The sequence below is a fragment of the Argiope bruennichi genome, chromosome 8, assembly GCF_947563725.1.
Source record: "Argiope bruennichi chromosome 8, qqArgBrue1.1, whole genome shotgun sequence".
NCBI classification, from domain to species: domain Eukaryota; kingdom Metazoa; phylum Arthropoda; class Arachnida; order Araneae; family Araneidae; genus Argiope; species Argiope bruennichi.
In genome coordinates this window covers 29,560,997-29,585,277 of record NC_079158.1, presented here as the reverse complement: position 1 = coordinate 29,585,277, position 24,281 = coordinate 29,560,997, and the positions used below count along the sequence as shown (strand labels likewise).

Here is a 24,281-nt window from a genome sequence, read left to right as displayed (position 1 = left end):
AAGTTGGAAAGTTGATTGGTGCAAATCAGCAGTTGTGCTTTGCACATGGTATTCAATTAGGAGAAATTGATATATTATATCAAAAAAAAAAAAAAATAAAGAACAGAAGAATCCAAATACTGTGGATATAAAATTTTCGGATTCCAACTTTGAAAAGAGTAAGAGTGAGAGTGATATTGACAATGAAGATAATGACAATGTAATTGTTGAAGAAGATATTGCTAATGAGGATGAAATATTAACCTATCAAGAATTGCTTCCTATAATTAATAAAGTTCGAAAAATTGTTAAGATATTTAAACGTTCCCCTATAAAAAGGATATATTACTAAATTATATACTAACTGAAAGTAAAACAGAATATATGTTAATATTAGATTCTAAAATACGTTGGAACAGTTTACTCCTAATGATGGAAAGATTTTTGAAATCGAGAAATCCAATCCAAAAAGCAATAATCGACTTAAATCTGTAAATTAATTTTTCAGATATTGAATTCGACTTAATATCCAAAACGATATCATCTCTTCTTCCAATAAAACTTACTATAGAGGCATTATGTCGGAGAAATTTTAATTTATTAACAGCTAATGCAACAATAAATTTCATGTTGCAGTCATGAAAGAACAGTAAATATCACTCTTTGAAGAATTATATATTGCATTGAAAAATCGCACAGAAGAAAGGCATACCGAAATAGAAAATGTTCTTATGGTATTTACATAATTATAATGATTTTAAAAATGAAAATGAAAAATAAATTTTTTGCCCACAAACCTATCCACATTCAGAAGAATTCGATTCAATTATTGAAGATTATTATGTCACTATTGTCGATAGTGAAAAGGAATTGTCTCTTGAACAAAAATTAGAATTAGCGATAAATAAGAAAATTTCAACGAACCAAAATACAATACAGAAATCAGCTATATCCAAAACCATCCGACGAGAAATCAATTTATTTGAAGATGAGGGATTTAGAGGTAAATACTTGGAAAAAGTATATCACGTATTGCTAACAGTACCACCCACTAGCGTAGATGCCGAAAGCGCGTTTTCGACAGCTGGTAATTTTTACACAAATTACTTTGCAGGCTTAATGACAGTAGAATTCATGCATTATGTTTTTTAAGATCAGATTTCAAAAATTTGTCATAGTACCACAGACTGAATAGTTATATTTACGCTTTTTTTGTAATTTAAATAAATAAGATGTTTCTTTACTTTTTTGTGATTATATACTGTTATAATTTATAAGTTACAAATTATTTTTGTGATATTTACACTCTCTAACAAAACTGGTAAATAAAACGAAAAAACACCTGCGTTTTCTTTCTTTTTCTAAAATTTCTAATACCGGTATTAAGATTTAAAAAATACCGAATACCGGTATTGAAATTTTGGTCCGGTATTGCAATCCCTAATAGCGATCCTCTAAAGGTGTGGTGTTTCTATCACGACCCCCGGCATGCTTTTGCAAAGCATTTCCACCTTCAGCGGCTTTCTTTAATCACAAGACACACTCATTGCAGCAGCTATAGTGGTGACACTTTGACCTGCTTCCAGTCGTCTAACTGCTCGCCCATGATCGAAGGCACTCAAATGATGTCTTGCTGACATTTTGCTTTTAATTATTGCAAGAACCAAACAGAATTTCAGAGAAAAAACTTTTATAACATCCTGCATTACTTTGGGCCAAACATCAAACAGCATGCATTTTCTTATGAATCATGAGCTTGTATGCAATGCCTTTCATACAGATAACGAGTCCTGGTCTATCACGCTCTCTCAACTTGAATTTATTTTTATTAGTCAGTTGTCCGAGACGCAATTTTGCATAAATCTCTTGTTCCTTAGCAATTGTCAAGCAGTGTATATTATTTTATTACTATATTGAAATGCTCTAATCCTTAGCATTCCACTTTAAGCGTCACGGAGAAACAAATATGCATGAAGGTCTAATGATCATGATGTAGTTACTTTGATTAGCAACCAAACTTTATAATTAAGATTTCACCAAATTTTTGTTTCGTTTCAATAAAAAAAATGAATTGTACGTGCTTTAAGCCAAAAATATGCATGCAACGCATCGTTAAGCAGCGTAGCGAGTAAAGTTCTAAAGATTAAATTCATTATTTTGAATAAGTAATTGCGCTTCTTAGTGATGTAACTGAAATAGGTTTTGTTCTTTCCTGCCTGTTCCCGCTTTCAAATATACTTCCTTCCCAAATACTCCCATTCCTCTTAAGAAAATCTTTTATATCGTAAAGTAAAGAAAGAATGTTCATAATTTTTTTTGAAACTGATTTTATATTATACTATTAATTTTTTTATTGCAATTGTTTGTCTTAATATTTTTATCGTTATTTTGCGAAAAATTGAAATGCATATTATATATTTTTGTTTCATTATATTATATTTTTATACGTTGTAACATGTATGATTTATCTTCCTTGCCTGCTTTTGTTTAGCAGTAGAAAATTTTGAATTGGTAGTTGAAATTGGCGAGAGTTACACAAGTATCGCATGGTTAAAATTCATTTGTCTCTGCAAGCGATTTGTCTCTGTCTATTCTCGATGAGTGTACTTAGAAATTAAATGAAATTCTCCATAATTATCTTTTTTTTCATTGTTAGTTTTCTATTTCGTATTTCTACCCTTACTACTGATAGTTACAAAAATATTATTGAAAGAAAAAAAATATTCAAGCTTTATAAAAATTCATTATTGTTATAGAACCCATGCTGAATACAGCCTTAGTATTCGCCAACATTTTCTTAAAAAATCGAAAGACGCTATGGTATTGATAAGAATGTAATATCAAAATTTCTTTTTATCGCCAAATTAGATGAAACTCCCATCAGTGAGTTTCAATCTTAATTCTGTTATTAAATCTCAATTTGTTTACATTCCAATGCATATTAATAATAGAACAATAGTGAACAAAAATGTATAGCTCACGGGATCAACGATTGACTGTAGATAGCATTAAAAATAATACTTATTGTTATACATGTTAATAAACATTTACAAATTTTTTGAAATAACATTTATTAACTTGTGGCCTCGTCGAAGTTATATTCGACAACCATCTTTATGCGAAAACATTTTCTAGCATAATTAGAAGTAAATATTAAGTTTGAATGCAAAAAAAAAAGGAATGGAAAAGAAAGAAAAGATGAATCGGCCTGAAGTTTTTCTCAAGGGTCATCATCAGGCAAGGATTCAAACCAGCTAAAGCTAAAGAAAATTTTTCTTCTAGATACTAATCAAACAAAACTACTGGTTTGAATCTCTGCCCGAGGGTAACCCTTGAGAAAGTCTTCAGGCCTGATTCATCTTTTCGATTCCTTTTGAGCTTAATATTTATTTCTAATTTAGTTAAATTAATTTGCGTTTTAGTTGTAGTAGTATTAGCGCTTTCTAAATACAATGTATCTTTTATTAGTTTGGTTCAGGAAATATATATATAATTCATAATGATTGCTTTTTTGATTGAAAGTTTCTCGGTAAAAATTAAATTTCAGCTAATTAAATGAATTTAGAAAAAAAACAGTCCTGTTTTCAAGACATTTTTTTTAATCAATAAAAATTAAAGAGCATAATTTTCATTTCTTTAATTATTCAAATCGAAATGTCTCCATCAGTCCTCTTAAATGAAATAAATCTGATTTTATTTTTGATTGCAATACAGATACAAATATTTTTCGTATATGCTGCAGTATTTTGTAATAACTACGAGTTTCTTTGCTTTACTGATCCCTATTTCTCCTTCAGGTTATGTCCAATGCCCCGCTTGTGAGAGGCATTTTAACCAGCGTGCCGCCGAGCGACACATTCCTTGGTGCCAGAAGAAAAAGTCAGAAACACCGAAATCTCCCGCTGCAGTAGAGGAAGCGAAAGAGAAGCTAAATGCTAGGGTCAAAGTAAGTCACTCATGCATACATAAGTCGATTTGATAGATGGGAAACACATAAACAAAAAATTTTTTTCTCACCTTTGATGAGGATAATTTACTAACAATGGCAATAACAGCGACATGCTTTGGAAACAGTTTCAAATTCATTCTTTAGTTTATTTATTATACTGCATTAATTTCTGAGGAAACTTAGTTTTAAGAGGACAGTGAACTTTGAAATAAGCAAAAATGGATGGAAATACGAGTTTTATTTGTACTGTTTTATTACCAAAATATATGTTTACATTCAACTCAAACAACATTACAAAATGTATTGTTCGATAAAATAAGAATTTGAAGGGCCTACAGGAAAAAAAAAGTATATTTTAATGACTTTTCTCAAAGCAATGTTTTAATTTGAAATATTCCATTTGACTTAATTTTTAAGAAAATTGAATAAAATTGATAACGAAGATTTCGATTAAATATTAAACGAAAACAAGGCATGCCCTTCATGTTCCGAGTTCTTTTAGATAATAATTAAAAAAAAAAAATTAGTTAAGAAATGCATAAAATTCCTATGAAAATTCATTGTGTATGTATAAAAACTATTAGTAGCAGCATAAATTAAGAAGATGAATTTTGAACAATGTGAGCAAAACAAACAGTTAATAAACTCATTTAGAATTGAATTTATAGTAATTATTTTTATTATAATAGCATATTTTACTTGACTGTTATTTTCATTTTGCGTTATTAATTTAGAGAGGCACGTGAAAAAAAAAAGCCAAATTTGTTCCTTTGCATTACAACAGTAATTATTTTTCTACCTCGAATTATTTTAATATGAAGAAAAACAAAGCATACACGTATCTGTACCTCTGAAACGATTAAATTTATTTTCAGCAATTACATCGTTCTTACGATAAAACTCCTCTTAAAAGTAGTACTTGTTTTAGTGATACTTTTTTTCCATTGCATTTTTTCTTTCCCTTTCCTCTTCCCCAGTACCGTCCACCTCAAGGAAAGTCAAGGCTGTTGCCACGGAAAACAAAGACCGCAAGTTCCGTGCAAACCACCGAAAAGAAAGCGAACGCCCCGAAAAACCAACTCCAAAGAGAGAAAGCCGTTCGCTCATCGCCTGCCAATCTCTTGGATAATCGGAATTCTCGGAACAGCAGTCTGGACCGAGTCAACAATAATATCAACCAGGCAAGCACCAGGCGCAGGTAAATCGATTATCTTTTCAGACACTTTGAAGCTAATTGAAAATGCCTTCCACTGTCGGTTTCGAATGCTAGTTTTGCGTGACAAAGATGAAGTCTGCCCTTCTTAATTTTTCATTCATTTTAAAGGTCAGTGGCATAGTGGGAACGTTTAAATTGACGATGGGTCCTTCAAACACGCATGTTGAAAAAAAAATTGGAGATAACTTCAATTTCGACTGTAATCGATAACGTTAAATAATTTTTTATTAGTTGATAAGTAGTAATACATGAATGTATACAATATATTTATCTAAATTTTATTAAAAATTAGCATAAAAGATTTTATACTAAGCAATTTCATTACAATCACATTTATTATACTCCATTCAGTACCACTTAATGATTATGCAGTATGGACAATTTTTATATTCTGGATATTCTTCAGGTTTGTTTATTTAACCCTTTAAAAGGGCATTTTTTTTCTCGTCATGGCATATTAAAATATTTTTAAGATTGAATTTGGCTTTTGGTGCGTGGTTTAACACACATTGCCAAATTTACTTTAAATTAAAGTATTAAAACATTTTTACTTAATGAAAACTGCCAGCCATGTAAATAACAAAAATAAATTTTAATTACAAATTAAATTAACAAATATAGAATATGGTACATTGGTCGTAATTCCATCGACCAGCACGAGGCAGAAGTTCTAAGCCAGCTGGCGAAGGCAGGAAGTGAGTCACTCGTATCCGTTGGAGAGCAAAGTTCATCTCCAAAGGTATGATTGATGCTTATCGCCAGTTGGCGAAACAAACAGTCATTTATCGCCTGTTTGGCCGCTGCAGGCTTAAGAAAAGTGATTCATTTAGCTTATTAGTTTAGTTATTAATTTGATTAATTAATAACTAAGTAACAAATCAAGATTTATCATTTTATATGAAATGGAGAATTGAAGCATCTAGAATGGTCTTGTTGAAAAATTTGCGAGAACTACAAAAAGGATCCATGTATTTGTTAGTAAGCCCTAGTTCCCATGACCCTAGAAAGGGTTAATAATAAAGGGGTTTAGCCAACTTAAAGGTATAAAGCATTTATTGGGATTCCGATGAATTTCAATTTATGAGCACTGTTACAAGCTTTACTCATTATACTTTACTTGGCAACAGAAGTTTGTTCTTTATTGAGTAAATAATGAATATTTACATATGTAGAATTAAAATTCAAATTTATCAGACTTATCTCAGATAAGCATAAAATCCCTCTGAAGCACTTACCAAGAGACACATCGGTATCTGTCACTCGTCTCAAGCGTAACCGTTAATCTTCCTACATTTCACTTTTTATGGCTGTGGGGCCGGGACAGTTACTTGGAAGTTAGTGGTATGCCAAGCACATTTATAAATATTATATCAAACAATATGCTCTAAGGTGTGACAATTTTTATTAGTTTTATTGTAATTTATTATAAAGAAAAAAATTCAATTTTATATAATAAAAAAAAATTTAAAGGAGACTCGGTAAATGAATAATTTCTTCATCACTATAACAAAATTTGAAGTGAATGCTCTAAAAGTTTCCAATCACTGAAGCAAAAGTTTAATCTGAGAGGTAAGTTGAATGATGCTAGAATCCATAAACTAGTTTTGGCGACCAGTTTGTCCACCCACATTATTGCCTATTTATGTTGTTAAATTATCAATATGAAATTCATTTAAAAAATATTTAACCCTGTTATACATGATTGAAAAACATTAAATCCTTTTACTACAAATTAAAACGTGTATAGATTACGAAACAAAAGTGGAAGTGAAAATCCTGCTGAGGAGTTTAGGATTGACAAAAACATGCGATTAAATGTTTTGATGGATGAAGCTGAGTTCCGCCATGACATTCAAAAATATTGTTATAGATAGATATTTATAGTGTATTGAACTGGTGCAGTACGCTAATGTATTGAAAATATTATATGAAATATATTATTTTGGAATATAAGTATATATTTTATATTTTATAATAAGTATGGAAATGAAATTGATATCATTAAAAAAGTAATTTCTTGGGTCTTAAGATAATGAAAAATGTTTTGAAAGATATGAACATAAATTTCCACAGACAGGCAATTACTTCTTTGGCGATTGTTTTTATTTTGCATTACAAAGCTAATTTTTTAAAAGGAATATTGAATATATATAAATGCAAATCTCAGAAATATCTATATATCATACAAATAAAATAAGGCAAGATTATTCCTTGTTCAGGAATATAGTTATATTGAAAACACAAGTTTTCTTTTCCATTGTAAATGATGAATAATCAAGATAGTCACTAGAGGGAGAACAGCTAACGAATAGTTCAAAACAAAGGAAATATCCTTACGTAATATATAACTGGAAAGCACAGTTATAATTTTTTTGTCATTTTTCATTCCTTTTCCCAGGAGTGGCAGCAGGAGTCGAGAGAAAGAAAATGTTTCGTCCCCTGAGCTTCCTCTGCACATCATCAAATTCAAAGAACGCTTTCCCAATCATCACAAAAAGTATGTTCCTTTAATTTAGAATTTTTCTCCCTTTTTAGACTATTTATAATACTATTTTGTTTCTCAAATAATGAGAGAAAAAAGTAATGGATAAAAATCTAGAAGTTTCTAAGCACATAACTTTAAAACATAAGAATTTATAATGTGCAATTTGAAGCCATTTTAACATATTTTAATACAATCGTCTGCTTTGTTTAGATTTTAATTCGATTCCTATTTTTATAGTGAAAACTAGGGATTTTCCAAATCAGAAAATATTTTAGGATGTTTAAAATGTTCTATCGTTTAGTCATAGAACAATTTACCGGAATGCAGATTTTATCTTAAACTGACAAAGCTTTACTTGTCATTCTGAAAATATGCATTCTTAAACTTTTAAAAGAAACTAATCCATTTGACCATAATTATACATTATTCTTCAATTTGATATGAAATTCCAACTATAAATATTTTTGGCAAGACATCGTTTTTTGCAGTTATTCTGAAATTAAAATAATATTAAAATTTATTTATGAAATATATTTAACATCTTTTTGCATTTTTTGAAATTACCAAAAAATTCCTTTGTCAATCAAGAGCAGTAGGTACCTTTAATTATTATTACAAATGCTTAAAAATAATTCAAACACTTAGATAATTCAAGATTTATGTCTGCAAACTAAGTTGTATAAACTTATATTTATTTGATTACTTATATTTGTTTGATTTCAGTCAATAAGGTACATATAAATAAAAATAAAGTGAACTGTTAGTATAAAATTCTTGCCTTCTTCTTGCAGTAAATATATATAAATTTTTGGATGTGAATGATGATGCACGGATAAACAAATTTAATATATAAAAATGTGCAAACATTTACATTGAACAGAAATTTTATGTAACTTCAAAGTAAAATAAAAATAATAGCATTATGTTTTGAAAAGAACCTCTTATCGTTACAGATTTTGATTGCTATTTTGGTATAAGCCCATTTAATCTCATCCATTAGTTCATTAGTTAGTGAATTACTCTATTAGCGCAAAATGTCCAATATACGATATCGTCACTATATTCAGAATATCGAACAACAATTTGGTAGAGATATTGTAAAATATCTATGCTAATTGAGCTCATAATTATTTAGAAAAATTAAAAAACCGAAATTCATCAAATATCAAAGTTGAACAATTTCAGTACTTTCCCAAAATACACAGGAAAATTAATACACCAATAATGTTGGCAAAAAATATATTCATAATTAGAGGACTTTTTTATTAAATAAAAATTTGAAACAAAACTAATGACAGTTAAAAATATTAATTGCTTGCTGGAGTATAAAAAAATTATCTTGTTTGTAAATCAATATATCTCGCAACTTTTTACATCAGTTTTTACCTCCTCTTTATGACATGAGAGGTCAAACAATTTCAGCCTTTTTATATTGTTTGAAATTTCTTTATTTCTTAATGTGTTTCTTCCTCAGAAACACAGACTTCGAAGAATCGCTGACAACCGAGCAGTTGCGTGAACTTCTCAGTTGCAGTCGAATAACTGACAAATGTCCTCGGACTGTCCCAGGAGTTAGATTATCCGGTGGTCATCAATACAACAGGAATGCAAATGAAAACTGGAATTACAGGTATGATTCGGCTTTTTAAATCAATTAAAAGATATCAAGATATTATATTGAAATTTTCACATACTTCCAATACTCTGAATAATAAATTTTTCTACAGCATTAATTGAAATTTGCATAAAAGTAGTCTAGTAACTAACTAGAAGCTGGAAAATGATGTAAGCAATGTATAGTATAGATATCATAGTTCATATGTGAATAGGATAGAAAGCAATTTAAGTTGAAACAACGATAATAGGAAAATAACCAGTGTTTAAATATCTAAACTCCATTTCTGCAAAGTGTAAATATTGGGTATTTCGAGTAATATTAAAATTACACGATATTAGGAGTATAAAAATTACTGTAAATTGCTATCGAACAGAATAACTGTAGTAGAAAAATCTGCTGTCCGATGATTAGGACTAACAAAGGTCTGCTTGGACTATTAAAATGGAAAGATATCCTCATATTTTAATGCAGATGATTTTTAGAAGCCTATGTAAGGATTTTGGTTAGAAATATTGAAGAAAGCCTTTGTAAAAGGAGGCGTGACATTCTTAGTGATTCAGTCTATAGTAGTCCAAACACTGAGAAATTCTGCTTTTGCTGTACATTGTATTTATTGCTACTGATTTTTCCATCTGAAACCCATTATTTGGAAAATACTTTTCTTGTTAAAACTCATTCCCACTGAGTGTATTAATTTTATCTGGCCATCGTCTATTTTGAAATTAAATTCAGAGTTAATTTAACTAATTAATTATTTGTATTCCAAGTCAATAATATAATACAAGAGCTCAAAAATAACTTTTACTTTGATGTACAAGAAACATCACATCACAAATCTTGGGCGTTAACTTGGTTTTATATTGCCATAAAAATTATAGAAGATTAACTTATTTTAATCCAACATTATTTAGTTTGTAATTATGTTTAATGCATTTCTTAAATAGGAGTAATGATGTTAGCAGATCTGCATCCAGCAGTGGTGGATCATCTAACAGGTAAATGAATGAATTACTACTTTGTAATATATTTTTAAATTGCAGATACAATTGCAGTATAGTAGTTTAGATTCGTCAAACACATCTCTACACTAAACTAAACCAAAATTCTCCTCCTGCTGGCAGATGCAGATATGCAACTGTAGAAATTTCAGAAAATTAAAAGAAACTGATTATAGATACTTCCTTTCTTTATCTGAAACCCTAGTAAATCCATTTAAAGATATTTTTTCTTTTATGTATACCATTAATTTTGTAATTTTTTAAACCATTCCATAACAAATCAAGAGCATAACAAACAATACCATCCTAATCTTCAGACTGCATTTGGATAAAATTTCAAAATATTTTAAAACATACTAAATACGCCACTCAATTTTAACTAAAACCTTAAAACCCATTAAAGTACTTTTTATGAAACCAATGAAATTACTTACATTTGCCTTTTCTTGTTGGAATGTAAATATAACCATTACACATGGGGCAATACAAGACAGGGCAGCAAAACTGCTTACAAATTAATCCATGAGGGAAGAAAATGGAAGATCAATGAACCTGGCTTGTTATAATAAAGTATTTAATATAGCATTAGCCAATATGCAGTAAAAGAAATTTAACAGCATTCCATCATATCACTCTTTAAGGAGAGATTAAAAAGCTATTTCAGCAGAAATCAACATCAATTCATGATTCTTTTCAAACCATAAAACAATCATTTTGATAATTCATACATTTAAAAAACATATAATAATGTATAAAACGTAAGTAGAATTTCCATGTTTCAAAAATTAAGAACATTGACTGCAAAGCAAAAATTTTAGGAGTATTGTTAGAAATTATCCGATACACTTCCAAACAAATTATGGCTTGAATGCAGTATTGATGGATAGCCTTCTGATGTGACTGGAAAGAGCGCAAAACTGTAGAACATATTCGATGAGAAAACTTGCAATCAAGTATAAACAAGATCATCAGGAAGCCATGTGTCAGAAATATTCTCAAGAACAATATTTATTGATTGAGAGCGCAACAAGGTGTGCCATATTTATCTCCCATAAGAGTTTCTGCAAAATGCAAATGTAACACAAATTGTAGTGGACCTGTTAGTACTATTTTTGTGATTGGTGAAGGGATTGAATTTTTAATCCTTCTAAAAGAATTAGGCTTCAAAGATAAAATATTGAAAACAGAATTTCTATTATACTCTATTTGCATTGGAATTACTTTATTCATTCACAATTCATTTTAGAAGCTATGGCTTATTTGGCTATGGGATGACAAATTATTGCTCTTTTATGGAAAATAAATGATATCTAGAAAAATAGATATATAAATTTTTTTTCAAGGATCTATTAATACCATCCTGAGTTGAGGATGTCTGCCACCTACCTCTACAATTCATGTAATTATTTTACATTTCCTTTCTGCAAAAATTTTTATAGGAAATCAATAGGAATGTAAGTTTGCTTTTGAGTATGTTCTGTGCTTTTAATGCTCTTTCTGGATTACATCAAAAGTATATCCATCAACAATTCATTATGCTAAAAGATATCTGATATACTTCAATTGATTCTAATTATCTGTGGGCTAAAGATCTTAAAATACATGTTCTGCAGCCAAGCATCTTTTTGAAGTAAATGTCCTCCATCTGCTATCTCAAAGTTATTTTTACAAACAATAACATTAAGTTGGCCGATGTAAATCCTGAAACAATGACAATTTAATCCCTTTGTATATTTTTTTGTCAAAAACAAAGATAGTGAGAAAAATGAAGATCAAATGTAAAAAAAGATGAAGACTTGAATTTGACTGTTTGATCAGCAAATGTGATGGTAAATAAATAGTGGGTCCAGAGTAATTTTTTAAAGGTTTTCTTCATCAAGTTTGAAATATTAGTTATAAAGTAGGTCTATTGCACTTGATTTAGAGAAAATTTACTCGTTTTTAAAATTGTTTTGTATTAGGTTTTTTCATCACCATCATGTTTTGAAGATCATCAACAAAAACTTGATGAAAAATTACTATTCACTACTTCTGAGAAATTTAGAATTAAAAAAGAAAAAAAAATGCAGATTCCCACAAGTCAAATTACGCAACTTTAGAACATGAGTACATACAGATTGATTAAAAATTAATAAGTATTTTTTTCAAGCAAATAGAAAAAATACTTAAAATTGAATTAGCTTAAAATTTATACATGTCTTATTTCCTCAGCAAATGAGTATTTGATTAAAATATGTAATAATTTTTATGTTTTATTGTTTGATAGAATTTGGGAAACTTTAGTGTTTTATCATTCAAAAAAAGCATGATATAACAAATATATTTAATAAAACAACACTAAAAAAAAATTTGAATATTTATAGATTTGAATAAATAACTTAATTTGTAGCAATGTATTATCATTATAAATATTTTAGCAATATCTTTTAAAAATGATTAATATTCTTTATTATAATTATTGAATTTTACAAAACATTTAAACCTTGATTTATGTCTCTCTCCTGACAGCTGGAACAAGAGGCTGACAGACAAATCAACCTTACCAGAGGTGTCAAGCAGCGAGCTGCCTGGGACCTGGGTAGGCAAACAATGCTGGAATGGAGATTTGGATAACTCCATGAGTTCTACTGGAAGTAGCAGCAGTAGTAGTAATGGATCTTTACCACCTCTGAGCAGAGAGAGCAATGAAGACATTCCTCTTGCTTTCTATTGTCACCAGTGCAACAGCAAGTTTCCCCTTATAGGGGCAAAGTATTGTTGTGAATGTGGAGCCAAAAGACGAGGCTTCTGCATTAACCAGACAGGCTAAAGAGGTTTTTTAGTTGTTAGACAGTAATCAATATTTGAACTGGTTTGAGGAAAAGAAGAACAAAAGATGTGTTTTATACATGAAAGAGATACAATGATAAAAGGAAACACATTTCAATGTTACTATAAATAGAAGTAATTGATTTTTTTTAACTTAAAAATTCTGAATTTACATCCTATACTTACATCTCTTTTCTGAATATTTTTGGAAGTAATTACATGGATCTTCCAAGAACAATATCAGCAACATTTTCATAGTTTATTATTAAAGAGGAATAAGGAGTTTAACTGGAGAGCAAGAAACAATATATTCTATTGTAAAGAAGAAGACAATTTACAAGAATCGTATATTGCAACTCATTAATTCTGAAACTTTTTTCAATGGAACAATATATTAAGGCTATTTAAACAAACATAATATATTTTGTGACATAAATCGTAATTTGAGATAAGAATAAGGAATACAACTCAGTCATTTCTATTTAGTAAGATTGGAAAATGACTGAAATAATTTAAGCAAAATAAAAAATTCAAAATATAAGGATGGAATAAAGCCACACACGAAAAAGGAATATTTTTGAAAGATATTTATGTTTATATGAATGAAACAAAGGTCCAGAAACAGCTTGCTAATTTTATAAAATGGTATGAGAGAAATTATTCAAGAGAATATTAGATATTGTTTAAGAAAGAAAGCAAGAGAGAAATAAAAATCACTAAATTGCAAAGTGATTGAAAGAACAAAATGAAAATAAACCAATTTACAGAAATGTTCCTTTAAAATAGAAAAAGATTAACAGATGACAATTATATAGAGAGATAAATCCATATTATATATATTAAATGTTAGAAAAAAACGTTAATATAAAGAAAACAAGATTCATATTATGTTCTGGAAATAACAGGTGTATTCTCCAAGCTTATATCACTAGTATTAGACTGAGAGAATTTTAAAATGACTCTTCTTCAGAAGAAATATGCAACTTATTCCTATATATAGAAAGAAATGTTTCAAGATTTACATTTCCTATGATGACTTCAAATATGTGAAGTAAGAATGAACCAGTTCTCATTTTATTCTTATGGAATGCAATGGCAAGTTGATTCTTGATGCTAAAATTTTAGTAGAAACAAAGTTTTAGCTATTTTGATAAATTTACTTTTTATACATGAATTCATTTTATGCACATAAAAATAACAACTATTATGTTTTGTAAAAATTCCAAATTGCCTTGTGAAGCATATAAGAAACAATAAAAAATTTAAAACCCTAATATAAAATTCATTGTAATTGAACTTGCAAATAATTTCACAATTCCGTGATATGAATGCATTCAATGAGAACAAGAAAGAAAATAGTTAGGTGTATAATAAATTATAAGGAAAGATTTATATGAACACTTTTGGAATATTCATATGTACAAAAATGTTTTATTAGTATTTGTAAGTATTCAGCTGAAAAATTAAATAGATTAAATAAAACTTAATGCAAAGTCAAAATATTAAGAATTTATAATGTTGACTTTTTTAACCATTAATGTAAATGTTAGGCTTAAATTTGATGCATGCAATCTATATATATATACATGAAAATATTCAGGTCAGTGAAAGTAGTAGCATTTTTGCATTCAACCATTGAAATTTTCTGCAAACAAAATGCTACGCCTAAGTTAAAATATTGCTGAAAATCTATAAAATGTAGAACTTTTGGAAAATAAAGATTTTTCAAAGTTAGTACTAAAGATTAGTACTTTTGAGTTAGCACTTTTTAAATTTGAAAAGTTATTTGTTTCATAATAAGAAGAAAATAAATTCATAAAAATACAAAACTAAATCAAAATTTCAGAATTAGTTACATTGATTAAAGACAGTGATGTTAAAAGTATATGAACATTTTTATGAATAGAAATGTTAAAGTTCATCTTGATAAAACTGTTATTTCTAAGTTGCTGAAGAAGTTCGATTGGGGTAAAATAAAATATTAATATTATATTTAATGCTTCTAACATTGAAATTTCAATAAAAAGTGCTCCAAGACTGCTGCTTCAATTATGATGTAAATTTTTCAGTTTTTAGGCAGTGAAAATTGGAAAAATAATAAAAGAATCACTTTACTTCAAGGCACTAAAAGTTTTTAAATTACAAAAAGACACATATGAAAATCTACAACTTCAGATGAAAATAGATACTTTTATTTAAAAAAATAGAGTATATTCACAAAATTTTCAATACGAAAGGTAACAAAGGGTAAATAGTTAACCTTTTCCAGCATGAGTTATTAAAATTTTTGAAATATGAAAAAAAATGCAATTAAAAAGATTAGTTGAAAGTTTAAACAATTTCTTTAATTAACTCCTGTAACTCGGGTCCTCATTTGGAGATAACACCTGTCTAGAGCAACCGATTAGTAACAAAGTTTTCAGACACGATTAAATAAATTTCTTATGATAGTAATAATAATTATGAAAGTCTCAGGCTCATAAAAATTTTAATGCATAATTTGTATATTATTTTTTTTACAAAAATTATAATAAATATTTATAATTTAATACAAATACTGACTAAAAGCGAAAACTAAATTATTTTACTAAAAAGTTACTATTGATCATATTTAAATTTTATTAAGAATATAAGATTCATTATTTTGATTGAAACCGCTCTAAACAGGTACCAATGTTTGCTTCACACATAATGGGATCTTGCATATTTTTTACAATGAATGTACTTTCTGCTCATACGTACACTTTTCATGTGCAGAATGAAATGGTGCTGAAACAACTTTTTGATTAGTTCAGAGTTTAATTTAAATCTTATTTAAAAGTATACTTTAATACCACAAGGATATTAAAGAAATAAGATAAAGTAATTTTGTAAAAATTATAATCTTCAAGAAGTTAAAATAAAATCTCATATTCAAATAAAAAATATATGGGTGTTTTAAATATAAAATTAATTTCATTAAACTGCCATTTATAGTTCTGAAAGGAAGGAAGATACTTCTATTAAATAATTTTTTCAGTTTTATTGTTTTATAACTGGTATCTCTTTTTTCTGACCATCCTGCTGGAATGAGTTAAAAAGAATACAGGTAGGGTAATTACTGTACATAGGTTTCAAATATATATATGTATATAAAATGCAAAAAACAGTTTATAAAGATAATTTCTGAACAGCATAACATCACTCGAAGTGCAAAGGTTGCATGTAAAAAAAAGCCAACAAATGATAAATGATTTTTTCCAATTCAGTTTAATAAACGAATGATTATATTTTTTATCTTTAAGTAGATTTGAGCTTATCAACAACAAAGTAAAGAATAAATAAATATTTATCATAAGTAACAGTTCATTTCATTCAGAATAAAACAATAATAAGAATGTAATCAATAGAGTGTAGAACAGTAACATATAAAATCAAATTATATATGTATAAAGTACACAATTAACAAAATATACTTATTGCTCCATGATAATTTTATATGTGTTCAAGATTTACTTTCTTCTACTTTACTTCCATGTCTGCCTTGGCCTTTCATGAATTTTTCAGCTCCTAAAAGAATGTTTTGAAATGAAGTAAACTTGTAATTTTTTGTTTATTTTTTTACACATCAATTCGGTTATTTTTAAATTATTAATGTATTCATTAAATCAAAGAAATTTTGAAAAATAATTCATATAAAGTAACTTATTACAGTACAAATTATATATAATTTTTTATGAAAATATAATAAGCTTTAACAAGGAACATTCAAAAATTGTGTTTGCATAATGAAAAACTTAATTGTTATTTGATCTTTCAACTTTAAAACCTTATTTTGCTATTTTAATTCCAGCCATCTGATTATGGTAATCTGACTTTGTTTAAAAGATTTAAAAAAATATGATTACAAAGCAATTATTGACTTTCACTTTTTTAATTGAATGCATGAAATTAGAAGTATTTCTGGCACTTATTTAATAAAATATTCTCAAAATAATGAAGTTTATATTTTATGAAGATGTAAATTTTCAGATATGTACAGCCTAAGAAATGAAAGAGCACATGCTTAAAACAGCACAGAAAAATCATGGGCTGTTTCAAGCTGATTTATCATATCACATATAAAGCTAGATTATTTAAAGAATTGTACATTTATAGATAAGAAACAGGAGTTGAAAAATTATTCAGAATTCTCTGGTAAAAATTTTTTTTAGTAGTGACTTTTTTTACTAATGAAAATAATGTTTTCTTTATCCTATTTTCAGTGATAAATTTAACAAGTATAAAATGCACAAAAATGTACTTCATTTCTGATTGTTTTCATATCTTCTAATAGCAAAGAAAAATGTGTACCTGTATTAGTATTTAAAAAATAGACATATTCCTACAGCTATGAAATGCGACACAAACATACTTTGGAGAGTGGAAATAAGCAACTCAAAACTAGTTTAACTTTAATTAAATTTTGTGTTTTTTCTTCATTTAAAAAAGTTTTGTAAAATATTACAAGAAAACTTTTCGAATGATGCAAAATCATGTTATATTTTCTATAATATCAATTTACCATAGAATTTCATTTGTGAAATTAATATTAGGTACTTTTCATATGCTTTTCAAAGTTATAATGAAATTTCCATTGTTTTTATTGTTGGTACAAATATTTTATCCTGGAATTTTTTTTTCTAATGTTGATGGCAACAGAGTGTTTTATCCAGGTCTTAAAGTCATATTTAGTATGCGTGAAAACTACATTTTGTGGATTTGTTTCTTAGTGCAACAAGTAATATGAAGAAATATGTTTATTGCTTTATAATATATTTATATCATACATTATAAAATTATGTTTGTCAATTGCATGTTTTCAACAATACACATTTCTAAAGAAACAAGCATTGATTTTATTTTGAAATCAATGAATATCAGATAATAATATTTTTTACCTTTGATTGCTTCTTTCATTACAGGGATAGCACATCTGCTTTCTGATTTAAGAGCTTCTTCAAGGTTTTTAGCATCAAAAATAGCTTTATATGTGGATGATCTATCAACTCGCAAACTTTCTTGTGGTAAGACACAAAGACTCTCAGCTAGATCAATGGCTTGTTGGAAAGCTGAGAGAAAAAAAGCAAATATAATATATAAGAAAAATTAGTTATGAAACTAAACACACATAAACTGCTCAGCCTGCAAATTAACTAACTACAGAACAAAAGATTCTTTTTTTTACATGTAAACAGCTTTAAACATATTAAAAAAAAAAAGAAAATAAATTTTTACAAATTTCTAAGTGAGTTAATTTAATAAATTTCAAATTTTTAATTAATAATCAAAAATTAATAAAAGAATAAAATTTTAGTTATTTTGAATATAATTGAATATTAAAAGAAAGTAAAATACAGTTTTAGCAACAAATTTATTGCATAATATTATTAAAAAAAAAGAAAGAAAAGAAAGAAAATGCAACCAATTTTTAACATAAAATACTAGAAAAACATCAGTGAAAAATAAATAAAATGAAAAGAAAAGAAATACATGCTAAATATAATATAGAGCAACAATATCATAAATATTCAATAAACTTGAGTAGTTATCTATAACATTTCCATTGTCAATAAATATCAACACTATTTCATTCACAGGATCTTAAACACATTAATCTTGAGTATAGAAATTATTGAGTTAGTCCCCTCAGCCAAAGTTAAAAAAGCTATTATTATATTTGGGAGAAATATTACTGAGATTTGACATGTTTTGGAATGGTGTTAATGGAAAAATATTAAATTATCAATTTCAGTGTAAATCTATACTTTAAAAGTAAAATTTGGCTAAGTTAAGAGCAATAAAATTGAATAAAATTGACTTGAAAAAAAAATTTGATTGATTTATGAAATATATATGGATGTTATTGAAAACTACAGAATTGAAAAATGTGCAGTTTGTATACTATGGTGTGTGAAATGAGTTGCCATCACATTTTACCTAGATAGAAATAATTTTGCAGTTTAATTGTTTCAGGAAATAATATACAATATTGATCATGAGTAATGTCACAATTCTAAATATACTTGGGAAGAATTTTATTTAGATACATTAAAAAAAAAGTAATTATTTCATGAAGTCATCAAAATATTCAATAGAGATCATTTTTTATTTCTCCAAAATAATGCTTATTGTAATATTAAACACAGAAATAAACAATAACAGTTTTAAAATAATTTTGATATCATATAAATCATCCATATATTAATATCAGAATTATAGCACTTCTCTAAAATGCTATAACATATAACTGGATTCCAGATATATGATAAAGAATTTCTATATGCAAATCCTGAATCTAATTGGATCTGCAAACTCAGAAAGCTATATCATATAAATGGAATTGCAGATCCAAATGTAACTAAATTCCCAAATTTTATGTACAAGCTTTCAGAAGAAAAAAAAAAAAAGGAGGGTGAAGAGGGTATAAATTTTTATAAAAACCAATTCAAAAATTAACAATTACATCATGTACTGATTACAAAATTCATTTTAAATTAATGCATATCCATTCCTTTATGCAAATTTGATAGCCAAAAGCCGTAAATGCAGAATTAACTCTTTTATTCTTGAGGCCTTCAAAGCTAAGGACATCAGAATGTTAAAATATCCTAATTCCTCTTTCAAAGATAAGAGAATTCCATTGCCCCTATCTATCTACTTACAAAAATTGCAATGGCAGCTTGTGTTCTTAATGATTTGGTATACAAAAATGCAATATGATTGGCTGATGGCTAATAAGAAGATTTAATACAAAGAAATGGTAAATTAAATCTTTCGATATTTTAGTAAATGTATGTTTGGGTTTCTTTTGAGAGTTTCAAGGCCATACTCTTTCCCTCAAACTCATCTGGGAAAGCCACTTTAATAAACAAAGAATACACCTTGTATTCAATCAATGAATCAATCAATCATAATGAAAATAGTTGAAAGTTTCATGTGGATATACAGTCTTTTGTTTTCCTTTGTTTGAACAGCCAGTCGTAGACCTTTCAATATTGAAAAATCTTAAAAATTAGAACATTTAAGATTCATTAAATTACAATAAAAAGCATACAGTACTGAAAGTACAAAAAATATCACTTTAACTTATATTAATTAAATTCAAATATTCTTAACTACAACTTACCTTCTCCTTTCTTACATAATTTTGTAACAAGGCCCATTTCATAAGCTTCTCTTCCATTCACACCTCTTCCTGTTAATATCAAATCTAGAGCTCTTGCTAAACCAATCATTTTTGGCAACCTTACAGTACCACCATCAATTAAAGGCACACCTATAAAAATGGCTACTTAATTTTTTGGACACATTTAACAAATCCTAAATTTGGTAAATTGAATTTATTGCTCATTAAATAAATTTTTATCGAAGAAACATATTTTTAAAACTACAAACACATAAATGAATCTCTAAAACTTTTCTATTCTTAAAATTGGAAACATGACACATACGGACGAAAAGCAGCGACTCCAACTCACATTTCTTATTTATATTTATAATTAAGTATGAAGAATTAAGTAAAATCAAAATCTTATAAAATCTAATTGATGAAATTACTGCAAAGGTAATGGACAAATTTATTAAGAAAGCAGAACTATTTCTATGAGAAAATGTTAAATAATCCCCCACTCACACCAAACCCTTATTTTCAATGCCATGTAAAATTTAATATTCATTTGGTGGAAGTTTCATCTTGAAAATTAATTACATTCATTAGGAAATTTTTCATAAAAGCCATGAAGTTATTGCTCTTTTTACTGACTCTTCATATTTTTTAAACAAATTAAAAAACAAAAATAAGTAAATTAAAAAAGGTCCTTGTAATACTTCCATTTTTATACTGATATAAAATGGTGATAAATATATTTTTTTAAAAATGTCATTATTTTAATGTGTTAAAATCCTTCTATCATGTCCACAATATCATCACCCAGATGATATTGTTGGCAAAATTAAACATAAAATATCTGATATTGAATTTATTTTATCTGATTTTTTTTATCATAGAATCTTCGACACAATCATAAGAAATTAAATTCAGTTACTATCTTGTTATTAATAAATGTACATTTGATTTGTAAAAATGTGCACACATAAAATAAACAATAAATCAAACTGAATATAAGAGGAGAATAAATGGACAGCATGAAGCTAGTTTGTTCAGCTATTTATTCCTTTTAATTTATTCTGCTTGTTTGTATTGTTTTAAATCTTAATTCAATGGTCTAGAAATGTAATAAATACAGGTGGTTGGGGAAATAAGTCAGAATTTCACATAAATAATAGAGTAATATTATACTACCATCTATAAGAAAAATTTCTCATTCAAAATGTAATTATTAGACAAACATCATATGAAAAATAATAATTATCCATTAATATTTCATTTATGAACAGAAGAGGGTAGCTAGTATGTCTAGACAAAGAAAATTTATATCTCTTTTACCAATAAATATTTATAATGCATACCCAAATATAACACAGCTAGCATTGCATAGCCCTATATTCATTAACTTGTATTTGAGTATTAACAAATTATTAATTATCTTTAATAAGAAATTTACATTACTAAGCTATAGTTAAATACATAATGTTATCCAATATTTATTATCAGGGTGGAAGTCTGATGAATACATGACCGTTTAATTTGAATAGCAAAAGATCCAATTCTGTAGTCTCTTATACAAATGTTTAATGTTAAAACTGAAGAAAATATAAATATTAGAAAGTATATCTGCATCTATTTGGGGAAAGAATTAACCTTTCAGAAAATTTTATATGCTACATTTTTGCTGTTTCTCTTCAATTACAAGCTGAACACAAAATGTTTATTTTATATTTAAATGACAACTAAAAATCAAATGAAATGTTTACCAAATCTTCTACAGAAAACTCCTAACACAGCTGTTTCTTCCATAACTCTTAAGTCACTCCACAAAGCAAGCTCAAGTCCACCTGCAACAGCATGGCCATCAATTGCAGCAACCACAGGCTTCTGAAGGAACATTCTAGTTGGACCCTTAAAAAAAATTCAGCTGCTCTTAATTCATAAAAATTTTAAACAACTGATTTAAATATTTTAACACATATTAAAAACTAAAAAAAATTAATAAACTTTAAGAATGATGAATTCAATCTACATGAGAGAAAGAAGAAAAATAAATTGAATTATTTTAATCCTTATTTTTTTTATTCATCATTAAAAAAAGTGCCAGTAAAAATTTTCTTTAAAAACTTACATTTATTTAAAAAAAAAAAAACATCAGTATACGGAATTAAATTTTATGAAACTTTTATATCATTAATAAATTATTATTCATTGAAAATTTCACAAATAATATAATTTAAAGAAAATATTAAATTAAGGAAGAAGATCACACATTTATTTACTTCTGTATCTTCTATTTGTGTTATTAATAAAAATTGTTTGCAACTAATCCTTTTTAACTAGCCTTACTTATTGTCACTTTAAATCAATGGTTACAAAGTTTCTAACTCTTAGTCAATCCAAAAAACTGCATTATTCACATAAAGAGAAATGACAACTAATTCAATAAATCTTATTATTAATCAATAGCAACTGTGTATTTATTCAAAAGCATGAAAGTAATTAAATACCAAAATCAACTATAATAGAATGGCCAATGTAAGATATAAAAGTAGAATATTTTACTTTTTTCTCCCATCAAATTATATATATATATATATATATATATATATCAAAATTAATATTGATATATAATACAATTCAAACTTTTATTTTGTCATAATATAAAACCGTACTTTGCTAGTTTCCTAAATTAAGAATCAATATAAGTAAGTATGTTGATTATCCCTTATATGTAAAACACAGATGCTCTATTCAAGTGAAAACACAACTATGTTTAAAAGTAATATTTATAAGCTATAGACTTAAAATTTTTGAAATTTGAAAAAAAAAATCACATTTCTAATAATAATTTGAATGAGTTAAAAAGAATTAAAAAGTAATCTATCAATAACAATTCATCTGCTTTTCTATTTCAGTAAAGTATAGTAGCAAAGCAAAGTACTTCATTGTTGTTTCTAACACAAATAGCAATGAAAGGAAATTTTAAATAAATCAAATAAATTCAAATACTGGATAAAAAAAAAAAAAAAAACTAACCATTGGGCCAACATCTGCAGACAGTTTAACATTTCCAGTTGATACTTCTTGCAAATCATAGCCAGCACAAAATGTTCCACCTGCAAAAACAACATTATTTCATCTACTGGAGACCGAATAACATCACGCTTTGTCACTCGGAGGTCACGATAACATTCACATAACACAAGAGTTCACAACATCATACAATTTTGAGATTATTCAATAATTTCGTAATAATGCTAATGTATAATATTCTTATGCTACTAATGTAATCTGTTATCTTATGATCATCAGTAGAAATCTTTGATTAGAAACAAGTAAAATAATTTAAGTAAATTATAATATTAATAAATTACGAACCCACTCCATATAAAACCGCAGCTCGTGCCTCAGAATCTTCAGCAAAATTTTCAAATGCCTTCCTCAGTTGCGAAGCGGTTTCATGATTCACACAATTTCTTTTCTCTGGTCGATTGATACCAACAAGATATAAGGGATACTTTTTGGTAACAAGCACTACGAAATATAAATTTATATAACCATAAAAGACGGAAGAACTTTAAAAACAATAGAAATAATGTTAGCAAATAAATTGAAATAGCTGTACCTAATTGAGAATCAACAGAAGAGAAACGTCGCTGGAATAAATTTTTAATTAACAATTGTCGGAATTTAGCATGCAATAACAAAACATTAATGGGCGCAGACATATTGAAAAGTGCAGTACATGTACAAGTGTTTATTTTTATAAACACTGCTTCAATTTGAATTAAAATACATGACACAAATTTTTATATTGAATTAAATATTTGAAACTAAATAAAGATATCAAATTAAATCTAGTATTAAATTGTATTAATTATATGTTAAGTAGATTTTAGAATTTATTCCTCAGAAAGGCTTTGAGGACATGTAGTAAATGAAGAAGATTGCTTCATGCTTCTAAGACAATGACGAATCCGAAGTTGAGAAAAAAAAGATAAAAAATGTTTCACAAAAAGCATCTCGCTAATCCATTGCTTCATTCGACATAATCGTAAACTGAGGTTTCTTTGCCTATTCTTGGTTTAAGCACCTG

At 27.3% G+C, this 24,281-nt stretch overlaps 2 protein-coding genes across 2 annotated transcripts in view; one reads left to right on the top strand and one right to left on the bottom strand.

Moving 5' to 3' along the window:
• LOC129981064 (zinc finger C2HC domain-containing protein 1A-like) overlaps positions 1–13,430 on the top strand; it is a 62,088-nt gene extending 48,658 nt beyond the window's left edge. Inside the window, exons 6-11 of the mRNA XM_056091701.1 lie at positions 3,777–3,925; positions 4,906–5,126; positions 7,543–7,641; positions 9,104–9,259; positions 10,192–10,242; positions 12,754–13,430. Coding sequence (XP_055947676.1) covers positions 3,777–3,925; positions 4,906–5,126; positions 7,543–7,641; positions 9,104–9,259; positions 10,192–10,242; positions 12,754–13,054 — 977 coding nt within the window. The 3' untranslated portion in view covers positions 13,055–13,430. The remainder of the gene's footprint in view (positions 1–3,776; positions 3,926–4,905; positions 5,127–7,542; positions 7,642–9,103; positions 9,260–10,191; positions 10,243–12,753) is intronic.
• Positions 13,431–14,907: 1,477 nt separating this feature from the next.
• Positions 14,908–23,933, bottom strand: LOC129981065 (enoyl-CoA hydratase EchA19-like). The gene is made up of 7 exons (XM_056091702.1): positions 23,811–23,933; positions 23,564–23,719; positions 23,222–23,301; positions 21,949–22,093; positions 20,201–20,350; positions 17,973–18,143; positions 14,908–16,602 (listed from the first exon to the last, which is right to left on the bottom strand). The coding sequence occupies exons 1-7, from the start codon at positions 23,911–23,913 to the stop codon at positions 16,538–16,540; spliced, it is 870 nt and encodes a 289-aa protein (XP_055947677.1). The 5' UTR covers positions 23,914–23,933; the 3' UTR covers positions 14,908–16,537.
• Between the last annotated feature and the right edge of the window lie 348 nt (positions 23,934–24,281).